The 17,922-nt window shown below is 48.7% G+C and overlaps 1 protein-coding gene across 1 annotated transcript in view; it reads left to right on the top strand.

Annotated features, from left to right (window-relative positions):
- ANKRD33B (ankyrin repeat domain 33B) overlaps nucleotides 1-17,922 on the top strand; it is an 88,474-nt gene that overhangs the window by 51,386 nt on the left and 19,166 nt on the right. The window contains exon 2 of the mRNA XM_053592984.1: nucleotides 3,910-4,039. Coding sequence (XP_053448959.1) covers nucleotides 3,910-4,039 — 130 coding nt within the window. The remainder of the gene's footprint in view (nucleotides 1-3,909; nucleotides 4,040-17,922) is intronic.

The raw sequence follows: 17,922 nt of genomic DNA, 5'->3' as shown, positions 1-17,922 counted from the left end.
CTCGTTTATCACAGCTCAATTTACAATCGCCAAGACGTAGAAACAACCTAAATCTCCATAAACCTAGGAAAGGATTAACAGACTGTGTTATATGAACACCATGGAATACTATTCAGCCATAAAAGGTGGTGACTTCACGTCTTTTGTATTAACCTGGATGAGGTTTCCTCTCAGGAAAGTATCACAAGAATGAAGAAGCAAGAATCCAATGTACACAATACTAATTAAGCCAGTAGATGATTTAATACATACCCACATAAGAAAAAAACTGAAATCAATTTAAGGTGAGGGGAAGAGGAGAGAGGGAGTTTGGGGTACTCCCACTGAATGCACTAGGGGTACATGGCACAACTTTTGGGTGTAGGACATAACTACAAGAGGGATTTAAATATTGTGATTTGGTTGTTTGTACCCTCACATTACACTGAAATTCAAAAAAAGGGAAAAAACCCCCAAACATACAGAAAATAAGACAGAATACTGTATTAAACACATATTTATCACTTAGGATTTAAAAAAAATAATAAAAAAGTAGAAGTAATTTTTCCAAAGTGTTTCTTCTCCACCTACCCTGTATTAATCGCGAGATCTCCAGTGTGTGTGTGTGTGTACCTATGTAGACAGAGAGATTTCCCTTAAGGAGTTAGCTCACGTGATTGTGGGGGCTGGCAAGTCCAAAATCTGGAGGCCCAGGGAGGAATTGCAGTTTGAATTTCAAGGCAGTCTTCTTTCAAGACTGGAGGGATGGGCAGCCCATTTTCTGTTTAAGATCTTCAACTGAATAGATGAGGCCCACCCTCATTGTGGAGAGTCATGTGATTTACCCAGATTCAACTGATTTAAATATCAGTCTTATCTAAGAATATACTGTCACACAAATAGCTAGAATTATGGTTGACCAAACATCTGGGTACTGTGGCCTACACAGGTGGACGCATAAGTTGATCCTCACGGCCTCTCTTCCTCTTCTGTCTTACTGTTTTGGTGGGATACTTCCAGACGTTTCCTATGCGATTTCCAGCTGCATGTGCTTTACGTCTGCATGTGTGTGGTGAGAGCTTTGATCCACTTTCAGAGGTTCTCAAACTTTTTAAACAGGGGGCCAATTCACTGTCCCTCAGACCATTGGAGGGCCAGACTATAGTTAAAAAAAAACAAAACTATGAACAAATTCCTATGCACACTGCACATATCTTATTTTGAAGTAAAAAACAAAATGGGAATAAATATAATCACACCACCTCATGTGGCCCGCTGGCCACAGTTTGAGAACCCCTGGATTTGTTTCCCCGTTTTTTAATTTGTTAACATAATAAATGGGGCCCGGTGTGGGGGCTCACACCTGTAATCCTAGCACTCTGGGGCACTGTGGCTGGTGGATTGCTTGTATGGGCTCTGTAGTCTGTTTCCTCGGCTGCTCAGGAGTTTGAGACCAGGCTGAGCAAGAGTGAGACCCCTGTCTCTACTAAAAATAGAAAAACTAGTTGGGCATTATGGCAGGTACCTGTCCTAGTGACTGGGAAAGCTGAGGCAAGAAAAGCCCAGGAGATTGAGGTTGTTGTGAACTATGATGATGCCATGGCACTCTACTCAGGGACAGAGTAAGACTCTTGTCTCAAAAAAAAAAAAAAAAAGATGTTATTAGATTCCAGAATGTTAAATCATCTTAACAGGAAGAGGGCGGCGCCTGTGGCTCAATGGGGTAGGGCACTGGCCCCATATGCCGGAGGTGGCAAGTTCAAACCCAGCCCCAGCCAAAAAAAAATCATCTTAACAGGAAGATGTTAAATCATCTTCGCCTTCCTGAATGGGCTTCTGGTTTGTTTATTTTTGCTTTTTGAAGAAGAAATCCTTAAATTTTTAAGCAGAATCATCTCAACTTATTCTTTTCATTCTTCCAACTTTTCTTTTGTTTGTAGGCTTTGAAAATTAGGATTGTGTTTTAAGGGCCTGGAATTTCTAGTTGACCCCCAAATAGGGGAATTCCACTCATAGGTAGCTTACTTTTTTCTTACTATGTTATTTTAGTCTCATGCTTTCCTTGTAATATGAAAAGTAAGTTATCAGTGGCTTTAGGGAGCCACCTGCAAGTAGCCTTCTGTCAACTGAGCATGGATAGTCTTGCCTTTTTTTTTTTTGAGACAGAGTCTCACTATGTCACCCTCGGTAGAGTGCCGTGGTGTCACAGCTCACAGCAACCTCAAACTTTTGGGCTTAAGTGATTCTCTTGCCTCAGCCTCCCTAGTAGCTGGGACTACAGGTACCTGCCACAATACCCAGCTAGTCTTTGCCTTTTTTGAACCCTAGTTACAGTCATTGTAAGAGATGGTGATCAGGTGTTACCAAACGCAGTCCCTCCTTCCCCTTCCACTTCTCCGTGGGGGCACCAAAGAGTCTTCAGCTGAAGAAGAGAATTTAAACATGGAAATGCCAGTCGTTTGGAACAGACCCCAGAAGGGAGGGGATGAAGGTGAAGATTTTTTATTTTTTTGAGACAGAGTCTCACTATGTCACCCTAGGTAGAGTGCCATGGCGTCACAGCTCACAGCAACCTCCAATTCTTGGGCTTAAGCGATTCTTTTGCCTCAGCCTCCCGAGTAGCTGGGACTACAGGTGCCCACCACAATGCCCAGATATTTTTTGGTTGCAGTTGTCATTGTTGTCTAGCTGGCCCTGGCCGGGTTTGAACCCGCCACCCTCAGTGCATGTGGCCAGCACTGTAACCACCGTGCTACAGGTGCTGAGCCCGAAGGTGAAGATTTGTAATAGTAAAGTGAGTCTGTGTGAAGATCAGAGTCACTGCTTCTGTGTCTGGTGCCATTTTAAAATCTTGAGTTTAGATGTCTATTTTTTATTTCATGATAATCATCATTGCTGACCAAAATTATGCCGCTCTCAGCAGAGGCCCGCTGTATCTTGGGAAGCCTTACCTGAGGTGGCTGGAGGAGCATGAGAGAGACTGAGAGGATTGTTGTGTTTCTAGAACAGACCCCCTCACTAGTCGGGACTACTCAGGATGCTACCCAAACTCAGAGTAAACCCCTGCATCCTGGCTGTGGCCTCCCAGCTCTCTGTGGCTTTTTGGACTTGGGGTCCTCTGCCCCTACTTACTCTGCTGCAAACCCACTGGCACCAGGCTGTTCCCTGGATGGTCCGGAACCAGTCCTGACTCGGGGGCCTTTCCTTGAGCTGTTTGCTCTGCTAGGGGCACCTCAGAGCCCCTCGCTGTCTCCTCGCCTCCTGCATATTGGGGCCCCCATCACCTCCTCAGCCAGCCCTGACCGTGCACATCCTGCGGCACTCACAGCCTCCCGGCCCCACGTGCAGTCTGACACACCCTGCTGCCTTTTAACGTGTGAGCTCCAGCCAGGCCCAGCGACCCACTGTTGTGATTCCAGAACTTTGGGGGACTGAGATGGGAGGATTGCTTTAGGCCAGGAATTTGAGACCAGCCTGAGCAATACTGTAAGACCTCATTTCTACAAAAAATAAAACAATTAGCTGTGTGTAATGGCTTGTGCCTGTGGTCCCAGATACTGGGGAGGCTGAGGCAGGAAGATGGCGTGAGCCCAGGAGCTGGAGGCTGTAGTGAGTTGTGCCTCTGGGTGACAGAGCAAGATCCCGTCTCTAAAATGGAACACCTGTGTATGGGTTCTGTGGTCCTTTTCCCCGGCTGCTCAACTGTCCACGCCTGGGGCCCTGGGCAGTGCTCAGCAGACACCTGAGAGCACACAGTGGCTTACTCCAGCCTGCTTCTGAGACCGGGTGGGGAGGGGTCAGAGCCCAGAGCATCCTGGTGGCCACCCGTCCGGCCACCTGTGAGGGCAGTGGTTGCCCCTGGGGGGCCCCTGTGCTGACAGGCGATGCCCCAGATCTGCCCTTCTAACTTCTTCCCTCCTTCCTTTCTAGACTGGCCTCATTGTTGCCTGTTACCATGGCTTTGTGGACACCGTGGTGGCCCTAGCAGAGTGTCCCCACATTGACGTCAACTGGCAGGACAGCGAGGGGAACACGGCCCTCATCACAGCCTCCCAGGCAGGTAAGAGCTGGCTTTCCCCTTCCTGCCCAGGACCCTGGCCAGAGCACTGTGGGCAGCTCTCAGCTTGATGCCCCAAGGGCGGGACTCATCCCAAACCGAGTCCTACTTCTGAGAGGCCAGGGAAGGGCTGTTCCCTGTGGGTGCGCATCCTCCTTATGCGTTCAGGACGGAGTTGGGCGACTCGTGCAGAATTCCGTGTGGGCAACCAAGCTCTGACACCGGCCAAAGGCAAAGCTGCTTCACCTGGAGCGTCACAACCCCAGCTCTCAAAGATGGGGTTGGGGTGCGGGGGCTTGATGCAGGTGGACCCACTGGTGGGACAGGCACAGTTGTGTGGCTTAGTGATAGTTGACTATGGAAGGAAACACATGTAGTAGGTGACCTTGCCTTTTGCATATAGATTTGTTTCTTTTTAATTCCGAATGTGGTCATGTATCTATAGGTTTAGAGAAATGCAGGGAGTGACTTTCTGAGTGCTGTTAGCATGTGAGTGGAATAAGGGGATGCTGAGTCAGGGAGAGCTTGCCAGCAAGTGCTGGTAAACATGTATCCAGGCACGTGGCTGTCAGCATGTCCTGGTCACCGAGAGGCCAGCACTGCTGTGAACATCACTGAGGGCATTGTGCTCCTCTTTTGTATTCACACGTTTCTGGAGACCAGTGAATGCTGGGCTTGTCTCTTCATAACCACGCTCTGCTTGTAACTGGCCTTGACCAGGTTTACAGCTGACCCCTTTCAAAATTCTTGGCCTCTAAGGATTGTGTCTATTTCATCACTCAGGTTCTCAGTTGCAAGCAAGGACACTGCCTCTTGCGGAGCCAGGAAGGATAATTTGTGAATTAAAGGAAGGTGAGGCAGCGCCAGGCTGCTGGGGGTCACTGAGGATCCCACGCAGGCCTGGGAAGGTAGGGGGTGCCCCAAACCACCCCTTTTGTTGATTCTGGTAGGGACGCGTCAGCGGCTACTATGGGGAGCAGCCTCGGTGTCCCTTCTTGCTTCCCCAGCTCCTGTGTCAAAGCCAGCCTGGGTGGATCTGACGGGGGAGGTGGAGAGGTGGAAAAGCCAGTGTCTGGTGATGTCACCCCATAGCAGGAGGTGGTCTGTGCATCCCGCTTCTTAATCACAGTGCACATGGTAGAGAGCTCCCCAAACTTAGAAAGGGCCAGGGCCTGAGCTTGTGCTCAGCAGGAGTCAGAGCAGGAACTTCGCCTTTGCAAGCCCCTGTCACACTTCCTGAGCAGCAAGAGAGTGAAGGACATTGTGAGGCACTCGGTGGGCATGGGTTGGTCATTTGTCTCTCCCTGTGGGTCAGGTGCAGGGGCAGCAGTGAAGGGCGGCTCTGTGGATCGCTGTCTGCTCGGACGGAGGGGTGTGCCCGGTGTCCTGGGACGAGAGCACTCCATCGGGATCTCAGCAGAGGGAGCTTGAGGGAAGTGCTGAAGGAGTCCAAGGCCGGCTGTTTTAGCTAGGGCATTGCAAGGCTGTGGGGCCAGGAGGGAGACGGGAGGTCTCAGGGACAGAGTGTCTGAGGGACGGCACACTCTTGGCATGGTCGTAGGATGGTGTGTTTAGGAGAAATGAGAGGAAGGCAGGGACGAGGTCACTAGAGACGTGGACACAGCTCATGGGGATGCCTTTCAGAGGCATCAAACTGCAGTGTGGTGACCGGGTGGGGAGGGGTCAGAGCTCAGAGAAGGGCGGGAAGCCGTTTGTCAGGACACGTGGGTGGTGGTGATGGGGGGAACAGGCGGGGTCTGGGGTGGCTTTCGGGCTTCGGGACGGGGATAACACCAACAGCGAAGGGCATCTAAGTAAAAGAATAGGGATTTAGAGAAATGGGGGGCTGGTTTTGGCCATCAGGACTTGGAAATGCTCTGAGAATCTGAATGAAGAGGTCTTCATGGGGAGAGAACGGAGCTCCAAAATCTGTTCAAAATGCACACGGGGGTTTATCAGGAGTTGTTGGATAGTGAGAGCCAGGGACAGGGATTAGATCATGAAAATGTACAATTAAGAGATTTATTTTCTTGGCTGGGCACGATGCCTCAAGCCTATAATCCTAGCACTCTAGGAGGCAGGGGCGGGTAGATTGCTTCAGCTCACAGGTTGGAAATCATCCTGAGCAAGACCAAGACCCTGTCTCTACTAAAAATAGAAAAACTGAGGCAAGAGGATCACTTGAGCCCAAGAGTTGGAGGTTGCTCTGAGCTATGGTGCCACGGTACTCCACCCAGGGTGACAGCTTGAGACTGTCTCAAAAAAAAAAAAAAAAAGAAAAAAAAAAGATTTATTTTCTTAGTGATTTGTGAAAGCTCTCTGAAATATCTTCAAGATATTTGTTATGGTTTAGTACCGATGATGGACTTTGTGAATTCTTGCGCATTTGGAAGAGTTTTTCTTTTGTATTCATACATGAATGATAACATCGGGCACCATATTTTGCTCTCTTCTTTCCTCCTCTTCTGTAGAATAGTCTCACCCAGCCTGCTTTTTTGCATTTTTATTGATACTTACAATTATCTCCTTCTCCTGCCCTTAACATCGGAAGAAAACAAAAAGCCCTACCATCATATATCTCAATTACTTCAAGTTTTGTGTGTTTTGACTCACAGTAGGTATATATTTTACTTTAGGAACCATTTTTCTCTTTTCTCTCTCTGAGTCCTGGGTCTGTCTTGATTGGTTCTCCCTTCCTGCTGGTATTTATTCTCACCTGTAGACGGGATCACCTTGTCCCCTCATTTTTTCTTTCCTTCATCCTTTTTATTCCAAGATGTGTGAAAACCCTCGTACTATGTATAATCTCATTAATTTGTTTGTATGCCATTGCTCACTACTTTCCTTAGAGATTCTGAGTTGGCAAGTGAATTCTCCCCTAAAAGTTTAAGAAATTCAGCAATTGAAAGAAAAGTGCCTCGTGAGGTTTAATGGTAGTTTGCAGTTCTTCCCGTTTGCTTTCTGCCTCTGGCTCTTACTTTTTCTGCTGACCACTTGAAAGTAAGTTGCAGACACTCACCCCTAAATACATCAGCATGTGTCTCCTTGAAACAAGGATGTTCTTTTATGTAACCCATTGTCACTACTGTGCCTGAGAAATTTAATGCTGATACAATAAAATTCACTCTAAAGCCTATATTCAAATTTCCCCAGTACCCCCCTCTCCCAACATTCTTTTTGTGTATGTGTGTGTGTGTGTGTATGTGTGTGTGTTTTGGCCGGGGCTGGGTTTGAACCCGCCACCTCTGGCATATGGGACGGGCGCCCTACTCCTTGAGCCACAGGCACCGCCCACTCTCCCAACATTCTTTACAGTGTTTGCTGCTGTTTAAATTGGGGATAGAGTCAAGTGACAGGTACTCCATTTCGCTGTCATGACCTTTTCGTCCTTGGTCCGGAATGGGGACCTGCCTTTTTTTGTCCACATGAACAGGGCAGGTTTCACAGGCCATGACCTGGGTGAGCATGAGGGACCCTGCCTTCACTTGGCTCCCTGTTTGCTGTGGTCTGCTGCCATCACTGTCTTGAAATCTTAATAATTTCTGGAGAAGGGGCCTGTATTTCTTGTTGCCCTGGGCCCTGTGAGTTATGAGCTGGCTTTGGCCAGGAAATTAACATTTTTGAAGAGTCAAGGCCAGTTGTTTTATAGAATGCCTCACCGTCTGGGTTTGTCTGATTGTTTCTTCAGGGCGAGACTCAGGTTTTGTACTTTGGGCAAGAATATGGCATTGGCCATGAGGTGTCAGTGTCTCCTGTGAGAAACCAGTCATTTTCTAGTTTTCATGATGCTAAATGCGATTGGTTGGTTACAGTGACATTCATCACATTCCTCCATGTTAAAGGTAGATGTTTCCGCTGTGTGATTAGCAAGTCATCTGCAGGGCGATGCTGAAGGACTGTGTTCTTTTATTTCTTCTCTGTGTGTGTTATCTGGCATTTTTCTACAAAGAAGAGCTTTTGTTTTCAGCTCTGCTCTGTTTCTGAATATCATTGAATGCTCAGTTTAAACATTTCAGAGTGTTCTACTTTAATAATTCCATTATTCTCTTCAGTGCTTGGCTTATCCCAAACCTGGCCCTTGGGAAGCCCCTAAGACGGTCCCAGTGTCCCTAGCCACTGCTCCATCAGTTAGCGAGTATGTCGCCTGTGTGTGGCACACCGAGCCTCCCAGGCTCTCCCTGGGCTTCCCCAGCACCATCTCTGTAACCTGCCATTTCTTCAAGGAGGGCTTGGGAGTGGCATTTAGGAACCAAGATCCGGGCTCTAGAGGGGCTCCTTAGTGCTAGATGTTATTGCTTCTAGGTGAAGCAGTGAGCAGAGTTTACAAAATAAGGATCCCTCCAATTCAGACTCAGCACCACGGTCTTCCTCCTCCCCCTGGTTTATCTCCATTTTTCCTCCGTGGGAACCCTAGTTCCCAGTACTCTCAACATACTCATTTTTCTCTGTCCTAAAACAAACATGCACAAAGCAGCGGTACTGAAGGATAATTTTCAAGGGCTTAAAAATGTGACTCTTAAGTGTGAAGGGAACACCCATTGATTAATGAAGGACCAGTAAGATGGTTAAGTCCAAGAAGCTTGAAGACTGGACCCTGAGAGGCAATCACAAGTGCTGGAATATGTTTGCTAGCAGGTGCGAAACCAGTGTCTTGTGAGGTAGTAAGATCCAGGGGTAGAGTCATCTCTTCTGTACTGGGATCTTGTGGCTCCCTAACCCCCATGGTGATGGCACTGGGAGGTGGGGCTTTGGGGAACTAAAGGTGTAGATGAAGTCCTCAAGGCAGGGTCTCCTTGATGGCCTTGGTGTCCTCATAAGAAGAGGAAGAGAATGGACCTCTCTCTCCCTCCACCTCATGAGAATGCAGTGAGAAGTCAGCCGTGGCAGGCCAGGAACAGGACCGTCGCTAGACACTCAGTCTGCTCCACCTTCATCTCTCACTACCCAGCCTCCAGAACTGGGAGCCATACATGTCTGTCATTTAAGCCACCCAGTCTATATTTTGCTATAGCAGCCTGAGCTACAATAGGAAATAAATTGTATCTCCACCAAATACAGTGCAGTTGCCTTGCTGTGGACAGTTTTACAACTTAACACTTTGACCAGCAATTTTATAAGGAAGTTGTCCCACATCACTGGCTACTATTTCAGTGACATACTCAAGAAAGCTTCTGCAGTATCCTACATTACCCCGGGTTTTAAAAATTGCAATAGCTGGGGCAGCACCTGTGGCTCAAAGGATTAGGGCACCAGCTCAGAGGTGGTGGGTTCAAACCTGACCCCGGCCAAAAACTGCAAAAAAAAAATGCAATAGCTAGTGCAAGTGTGAACACGAGTTAACTTGTGATCAACAACTTTTAGGCATGAAAACAGAAGTTAACTCATGATCCATCAACAACGAGTTGTGAAACAGTCTGGTCAGTAGACAAGGGGGCACAGCCCTTCAGAGCTGATGTCCTCTGGGTTCCTGGACAGCAGCCAGCACCAGCTCCACTAGGGCGAAAAGCACCAGCTCCCTATCACCGCTTTTGTCCATTTTCCAGCCTTGGACAGGTTTTCTTGACAGAGGAGTCAAAAATTACAATACCACCCCTCCTGCCAACACCAAACCTGCAAAGTAAAAGCTCAGACTTCTTCGTAGTTCTTTGTTTTCTTCAAACATCTTCTCCCATAGGTTCTTGGTCTTAGAGTACCATGTTCAAAAATTCACTTAAATTTTTAAAATCTGTATGTAGTCTCTTTGGAGACTACATCATCCCCTTGGATTCCACATCATCCCCTTCTTGCAAAGGCAGGCTTATGTTCTTTGTGATTCCGTGACCCATTGAAGTTTTCTAAGACAATGAACTATTAAAATTTGAAAATAAACTTTCTCCTGTTTCTTGCAGTACATCTATTTCAATTGACAGCATTGCCCTGATCCTGTAGCCCAGATCTCCTTCCTTTTGACCCAGGGGTTTTCTGCTTGCTCACACAGGGAACCATGCTTGTCATGCACTGGCTTAAGTCAGAGATGACGAAGGTCCTCTTGGAGATTGGAGGGGGCCTGGCAGAGGGAGGAGGGATGGCTCCTGCCCCTTCCCAGGCTCAGGGCCCAGCAGCCTGGAGCGTGGCAGGAAGGATCCAGGCCCAGCAGCTGACCCCACTCCCTGGGCTGCACAGTTTCACTTCTAAATTGCATGTGGTAGGACAGCCTGTGATCAGCAAGGTTGACCCCCTGCCCCTTTGCCTGCTGTCACCTCTGAGAGAAGTGGCATCGTGGGCTTACTGCCCTGCTTGGCCTCGGGTGCCTGGGTGTTGAAAATTGGCATCAGTGGGCCTCGTTGCATTGCTGTGGACCACTTCTCCTCAGCCTTACCCTTCCCGTGGTGGGGGGAATCGCTGGAAGTTTTCCAAAGTCCACTTAAACTGGTGTAATCCCCTCCCCTATCCCTCTGTAGTGGCCTGTGTCTGTGCTCTTAACAAACAGGAGAAATTCCTAATGTTTCTGGTAAGTTCGCTCCATGGTTTCTAGCCACACTTCTGGCTTCTACCTGTTCATTTGGTCACAAATACTGTCTCAGTTTGGTCAGCCTGCTGAAACAAAGTGCCATAAACTCGGTGGCTTATAAATAACTGACATTTATTTCTCATAATTCCGGAGGCCAGAAAGTCCAAGGGCTGGCCACCTGTAGATCCCACATCTGGCAGGGGGCTGTCGTGCATAGACAGATGGCTTCTCACTGTGACTTTGCATGGTGGCAGCACTGTGGGGCTCTCTGGGGCCTCTTTCATGAGGGCACTAATCCTCTTCATGAGGGCTCCATCCTCATGACCTAATCATCTTGCAAAGACCCCACACCCAGACCATCAACTCAAGGGACACAGACATTCAGACCCCAGCAGGTAGGAAGCTGGGACAGGAGACAAGAGCCTGTATTCTGGTCAGAAGGGAGAGCTGTCCTTCCAGAGAGCACAGGGTGGGTTGGCCAGGATGTTGTAGAAGATCTGGGCTGTCTTGGGAGAGCCATTGTGGCTGTGCATTGAGAGGCAGTTTACAGGGACGCACTGAGGCACCTGCCTGGTCAGCGGGAGGCCAGCAAGTGCCACAGCTGCTGGGCTGCTTCCTGCCTAGGGCCCTGGTGATGTTCTTGGAGGCCAATTTTAAAACATGATATACAATGTTTGGGTGACCAAATAAGTAATTAAAGTTGAGGGTAAAGATCTATTACCACCCCACGCCCAGCCCTCTCCTGTTCTGCTCTTTAGAGGTAACCACTGTTAACATTGTCATACTGAGATGGAGTTTTCTTCTTTTTAAAAGAAATCATTATTAGAATGTGTGTTCTCTTTCTGGTTTTAAGGTTTTTCATTTTCACTGGCTTCCACTCTCCTCCCCCTGTTTACTGATTTGTTGAGCCCCATGTATAGTGGTCTCTGTCGAGGCCCCCCCCAACCCCAACCTGGGATTCAAGCCCCAGACACCCACCAGGCCCTGCAGGGGGATGGGGTGGGGCTGCCTTGCTCTGTGAGGCTTTGGGGCTGAGCTGTCAAGGATGCTATAAGGATGGAGAAGGAGAGGGATTTTACATCACTTAAAAATAAAAACAAACACAGATTCAAAAGCGTTTCCTTGTTTGTCTTAATTGCCTCAGTGTAAGGAAGAGATTGTCCCCTAATTTGTTTCTGAATCTCCAAGGGCTGCCCCTTTCCCCACGGACTTGTTACCTTAGAGCAATGTTTTTCAACCTTTTTTTTTTTTTTTTAAAGCTATAGTTAAACTTCCACGGCACACTTAAGTTATGTTGATCAAAACAAATAAACAAACAAAAAACCAAAGTTAAAAAAAAGAATGTAGAGGCTAAGACAAGAGAATCACCTAAGCCTCAAGAGCTGGAGGTTGCTGTGAGCTGTGACACCACAGCACTCTACTGAGGGCAACAAAGTGAAACTCTGTCTCCAAAAAAAAAAGGAAAAAAAGAATATACTTACCGTGCTTTGAACTTCTTTTGAAAATTATGTAATTAATGATCTTTAAAATTTTTCAGGGCATACCTAAGATCCTTCATGGCACACAAGTTGAAAATCACTGCTTTGGAGCCAGGCTCTCTGCCTTGAGCCGACCAGCCTCACCTGGGCTGGGTTGATCTGAGCTTTAACACAGATTTGCTTAAAACACACACTGCCAGACCCTGTCCCTAGAGCTGTTCTTTGAATCACTCAGGAAGCTCCCAGGTGCTGCTGCTGCCGCTGGTCTAGGAAGCCCATTTTGAAGATTGAGGCCCTTGGGGTTCTCATGCCTGATGGCAGCTGGGGACCCTGCAGTGGACATTAACAGCCCGCAGAAGCACAGTCCCCAAGTGAGATGTTGTCAGAGGGACACAAGGCTGGTGGAATCAAAGTGCAAATAAAGGAAAGAAACTGAGGTTCTGTCTGTGACCTTCCTGTGCTATTTTACTAAGGGAGGCTCTTTGGGCTCAATCAGTGATGTGCCATTTTAACCCAGTTCCATGACCAGTTTTCTTTATTCGATTGATAATTTTTTTTTTTTTTTTTTTTGAGACAGTCTCACTCTGTCGCTGTGGGTAGAGCGCTGTGGCATCATCACAGCTCACAGCAACCTCAAACGTTTGGGCTCAAGTGATTCTCTTGCCTCAGCCTCCTGAGTAGCTGGGACTACAGGTGTTCACCACAAAGCTCGGTTAATGTTTCTGTTTTTTGGTAGAGATGGGGTCTCCCTCTTGCTCAAGCAATCCACCCGCCTTGGCCTCGCACAGTTCTAGGAGTACAGGCATGAGCCACCATGCCTGGCTTAGTCGATAATTTTTTTAATTTTAAGAGTTGTCCGGTAATGTGTGCTTAAGGTAAAAAAACACCACAGAAATATCAGAGAGAGACAGGTCCCTTCTCACTCTTGCAAACACTCCTAGTGGCGCCCAGCAGTAACCACAGCCCTTCCAGGCCACGCGCAGGCTTTGCAAACACATGTGTGCACATGCGCTTCTCACTTAAGTGACGAGGATAATTCAGCAGAGATTGTTTGTCATGTAACAATCGCTGGGGCTCGTTCTGTATTCCCGAGCTTCATGTGGCCCTGCCACCCTGTACATGATTGTGTGGCTCCTGTGTGTTGCCTGGACTCTGAGTGGGAGGCAGGATGGTGTGTGCTTTGCTCATTCAAGGCTGCAGTGAGCTATAATGATGCAACTGCACTCTGGCCTGTGTAATAGGGACTGAGTCTCTTAAAAAAAAAAAATCCTCTTTTCAAATAAAGATTTGATTTTGATATGATTGTGCCCCTGCAATCCAGCCTGGGCAACAGAGCAAGATTCTTTCTCTCTTAAAAAAAAATAAAAAATAAAAAGAGTTAAAGCCAGGGCTTGACCCTCAGCCAGGACCTGGAGGTAGGTAATAGGGGTGAATCCTTCCTCTCCTTCCACTCCACACCCCTGTGCAAACTGGAAACTCAGCAGGTACAGTTGACACAGCTCGGCCCCCAGGGGCCAAAACCAGAACAAAGAAGGAAGGAGAAGAAACACAGAGATAGATTTGATGAGCAGAATTGCATCGCCAAAGGGCATGCACCTTTTAAATACCTAACTGCCAAGTAGCCTTTGGAAAGAGCCGTGCCAGTTTATACTTTCCACGAGCATCCCAGAGCCACCTTGCCACCGCTGGCTGAGATCAGTCTGTTCAGGGCTTGCCAGCTCAGAATGGACGTTTCTTGTTTTCAGCTGCATTTTCTGATTCTCATTTGAGCCTAGAACCTATTACCAGGCCTTTAGCTTCCACAGTGAGGACACCGCCTTCTCTTGCAGCACTACCCGCTGCCCAGAGGTGACACTTGGAGGGTTGTTTCACCGAGGGATGTCTGGATCCAGGGCTGCTTCTCAGAATTGTCTTGCCTCCCCCTGGGTTCCAAAGTGGCCCCAGCAGCTCTAAGCAACCCAGTTTTACGACATATCACTGAAGGGCGTCAGAGAAGAGGGGTGAATTTCTGTCTGCCTCCCTTTTTAAAAGACATGAAAACATTTCCAGAAGCCTCCAGCAGAGTTTTGTGCCAAAATAATGGCTGAGATTGACTTGGTCTAGGCAACAAGCGCCCTGAGCAGCATCAGTGCTGATAAGCACAATTTTCAAGCAACCATATGTTTATATTATTTGCTATGGCAACTGGGCTGGGGGGAGAGCTGAGCGTTCTGGCAGTTTCCAGGACTCAGCTTTGTGAGTATAAATTAGGATGCAAATGCCTTGATCTGCCTTTTGGGTGTTCTCTAAAAAGTCTAATCTCCTTGGATATTTAGTGCATAATAAAAATACAACCAAAGGCCTTTACAATGGAGTGAATGTATGAAAATCAGTCTCGTGTAATCCCTAAATCTCATTTAGCCAATGATTTCAACTTCTACCACTTCTTCCCTCACAAAAGTAAAATAAGATAGCTGAAGACACGGATTAGAATTTCCATGGTGGACTTTTGGGGTTATCTTCCCTGTTTCTTTGTTCCCCTTTAACAGAATGTAATGAACATGGTGAAGTGAGAATGTGCTGGGGGTCTCTTTGCACTGGTGGTCACATTAGGGGCAGTGGGGCTTGTTTGGGGATAAGTAACCTCTGATGTGTCCTTGCAACTTGCTATGACCTGAACTTATTTTTACAATTCTGGACATGTGCTGAGAGCCAGCCCAGCAACAGAGTGGCTGCAAGACCCTGAGCGGTGGTGGCCTTGGGCTCGGGAGCTCAGTGAGAGAATTTAAGATTTGGTTGGAAGCCAGGAATAAATGCCTTTTCATTTTATTTATCTTATTATCACTGCACGTGATCACGTTCTTTTTTTTTTTTTGTAGAGACAGAGTCTCACTTTATGGCCCTTGGTAGAGTGCGGTGGCCTCACACAGCTCACAGCAACCTCCAACTCCTGGGCTTAAGCGGTTCTCTTGCCTCAGCCTCCCGAGTAGCTGGGACTACAGGCGCCCGCCACAACGCCCGGCTATTTTTTGGTTGCAGTTTGGCCAGGGCCGGGTTTGAACCTGCCACCCTCGGTATACGGGGCCGGCGCCTTACCGACTGAGCCACAGGCGCCGCCCCGTGATCACGTTCTTCATCTGGCCGCACTGTGACTCTTCTGTGCGGCTTTTTTTTTTTTTTTTTTTCGGTTTCTACCGTTTCAAGTGTTTGTAGAACTTGGTGAGTCTGGTTTCCTCCCATGGCTTTGCCTTTTCCTGTGAGTGCCGGTTTTCTGAGCTGTTCTGACTGGCCACAGCAGGCAGGAGGGAGCCCTGGGCCAGCTCAAGGTCAGGCAGGGCGAGGACCGCAAGGACTGTGGGACGTGCTGCATTTCTCTTCTTCTCCCGGAGGATTCCCCGGAGAGCGCTGCTGCCTGGCTGGTGTGACGGCGCCCTCTACTGGCCGAGCCTGGAGAAACACATCTTGAGCACCTAGGGTCAAACCCTCGGAGTTTTCAAACAACCTCTTTTCTGACATTTTTCCACCTTCAGAGCAGCTTGTGTTTTTTTGCCTGTTTTCTGCACCTGGATAAAGGCATATGCATTTCACTTGTTCCTGTGTTCTTAGTAACAGAAATATTTTCAGCCCTAACTGGCACCAAAGAAAATGTTGACTGTAAGGGGAGGGAGGGGAGTGGTGGCCTCCACTTGATGGGTACAGTGTGAGGGGGTACGGTACACCTCTTAGGCGCGGGACACAATGACAAGAGGGACTCTACCTAACAAATGAAAACACTGTGACCTAGTTGTTTGTACCCTCACATTAACTTGAAATAAAAAAAGAAAGAAAATGTTGACGGAATCAGTGAGGAATACTTGTGCTGTTCATGTAGCGGTAGATGATGTGGGTTATGGCCTGGTATCTAGAAACCTTTTAATATGCAAACTTTTCCCAGAGGAGAAGTAGGAATCTTTCAGCCTTTTCATCTAACAAACATGTACTTAATGGGCACCCTGAGGGTGCAGTGAGTTGGAAGTTTCGGGCTTGTGGGAATGTGGAGGAGGAGACACCACAGGTCAGTGGACCAGGGAAGAGGGTGCACTGAAGGGGGTGGCTCATGGGTGGCCAGGTAGGAAGGGGAGACACAGTGCCCAGAGTCACTGGGCTGGAGAGTGTGTGGCTCGCAGGTGAATAGTGTGGAGAGCATTGGTGCTGAGAGCTGGGTGTGAACAGGTTAAAGAGTCGACACTTCATCTAAAGAGCAGAAGCCATAAAGGGCCTTTAGCAGGTGGTGGTGGCAATGGCCAGAGAGTTTTTCTTACTAAAGTGAATAGTGGAGATGGAGTGAGACCAAGGAGGCCAGTGGGAGCAGAGCTATAGGCCAGTAGGATGTGGTGGCCAGATGAGGGATGGAGATATTTAAGCAAACCACCCATTACGCAGATCCATTCCACATGTTATGCCAAGTTCAGAGACATAAATTGGGAGACATTTAAGAAGTGGGTTGGCAGATTTTGGTGACCGATTGGCTGGGGGAGGGTTTGACAGCAAGGAGGGGAGGGTCGTCATGGAAGGTGGGAGACAGGAGCAGGTTTGGGGGACGGGGACGGGAAAGATGTTCAGGCTTAATGGCTTGACTTTGGTTTGTTCCTGGGATGTCCCTGGTGAAATACCCAGTAAACAAATACTTAGATACAAAATTCAAGAAAAGACACCAAATTAGAGGGCGTTGACCTGGGAGTTTAGCACTGATGACTGGCTCCAGGCGGGCAGGTGGGCTGAGGAGGGGCTCAGCAGGCCTGAGGACCAGGGCGTTGCAGGAGAAGGGGGAGGATCGGAAGGGTAGCATACTCGGAGGTGTACGACAAGGATGGAGGGGACGTGGTGAATGCTGCAGGGATGTCAGATGAGAGAGCTGGCCAACCACCTTGGATTTTGCTGTAGGGCATCCCTGGGGGCTGTTGGAAGGTGGTTTCAGTGGAATCAGAGAGTGTGGGAGTGAGAGTCAGGGTGGGCGTCTCTGGAGGGCAGACTGAGGAGGAGTCTGTGAGTGCTAATGAGTGGCTGGAACACAAAGCCAGGCCCGCAGGGATGGTTGTGGGGCTTAACACTTGCCCTGAGTGTGCCTGTCTGTGGGCCATTGCAGCATGACAAACAACCCTACACTCAGCTTTAAGATGCATCTGTGGATGGGCCAGGGGTCAGCCTGTGGGCAGCTGGGCGCCACTCCATGTGTGCCCATTCCCTCCCTGGGAGCAGTGAGCCAGCCCAGCCTGTTCTCCTGGGGGAGATGGGGGTCAGAGCAGGGGCAGAAGGCTCTAAGCGCATTTCAGGTCTGTGCTGAAACATCCCACTGTCCCGGGTTCCTCTAGACCAGGTTCTCAACCCGTGGGTCATGACCCACAGGAACCGTATTAAAGGGCCGCAGCATTAGGAAGGTTGAGAACCGCTGCTCTAGACAGAAGAACCACTCAGAAGTCACCTGGCAAAAAGCTGCAGGAAGAACTCAGGCCATTCAGCACCCTGAGGGGAGGGGTCTGCGGGGGTGGGGGGTGGGGGAGAGAAAGAGGAAGCTAACACACAGATGTTGCTCCTGGGCTCCCCCTGCCTGGTTTTCTCAGTAGGAGAGGAGGAGGGGAGGGGCTTCTAGTGTGTGGGGTGAGGGGGATGTTGAGGGGGTTCCCTTCTTGTGGTTTCTGTGAAGTAGGTGACTCATCTCTTGGGAGAGAGGTTTGCTGTGAGGTTGGTGACTTCAGAGTATGAAAAGTTAAAAATTTTCCACATGGGGCTTGGGGGAGTGGCAGTCAGGAAACACAGGGCCAGACGCACAGCTGGGCTGGGCTGGGCTGAAACTCTGGGACACCGCAGGTGTTTCTACCTGCATGTGACTTCCATGTGGCTTCTGTGCAGAGCCAGAAGCCGGATGGTACCAGCAGTCAGGGTGGGCTTCATTCTCTTTG

This window comes from Nycticebus coucang, chromosome 1, assembly GCF_027406575.1.
Source record: "Nycticebus coucang isolate mNycCou1 chromosome 1, mNycCou1.pri, whole genome shotgun sequence".
NCBI lineage: Eukaryota > Metazoa > Chordata > Mammalia > Primates > Lorisidae > Nycticebus > Nycticebus coucang.
Note: the sequence above shows the minus strand (reverse complement) of the source record. Positions and strands in the feature narration are given on the sequence as shown.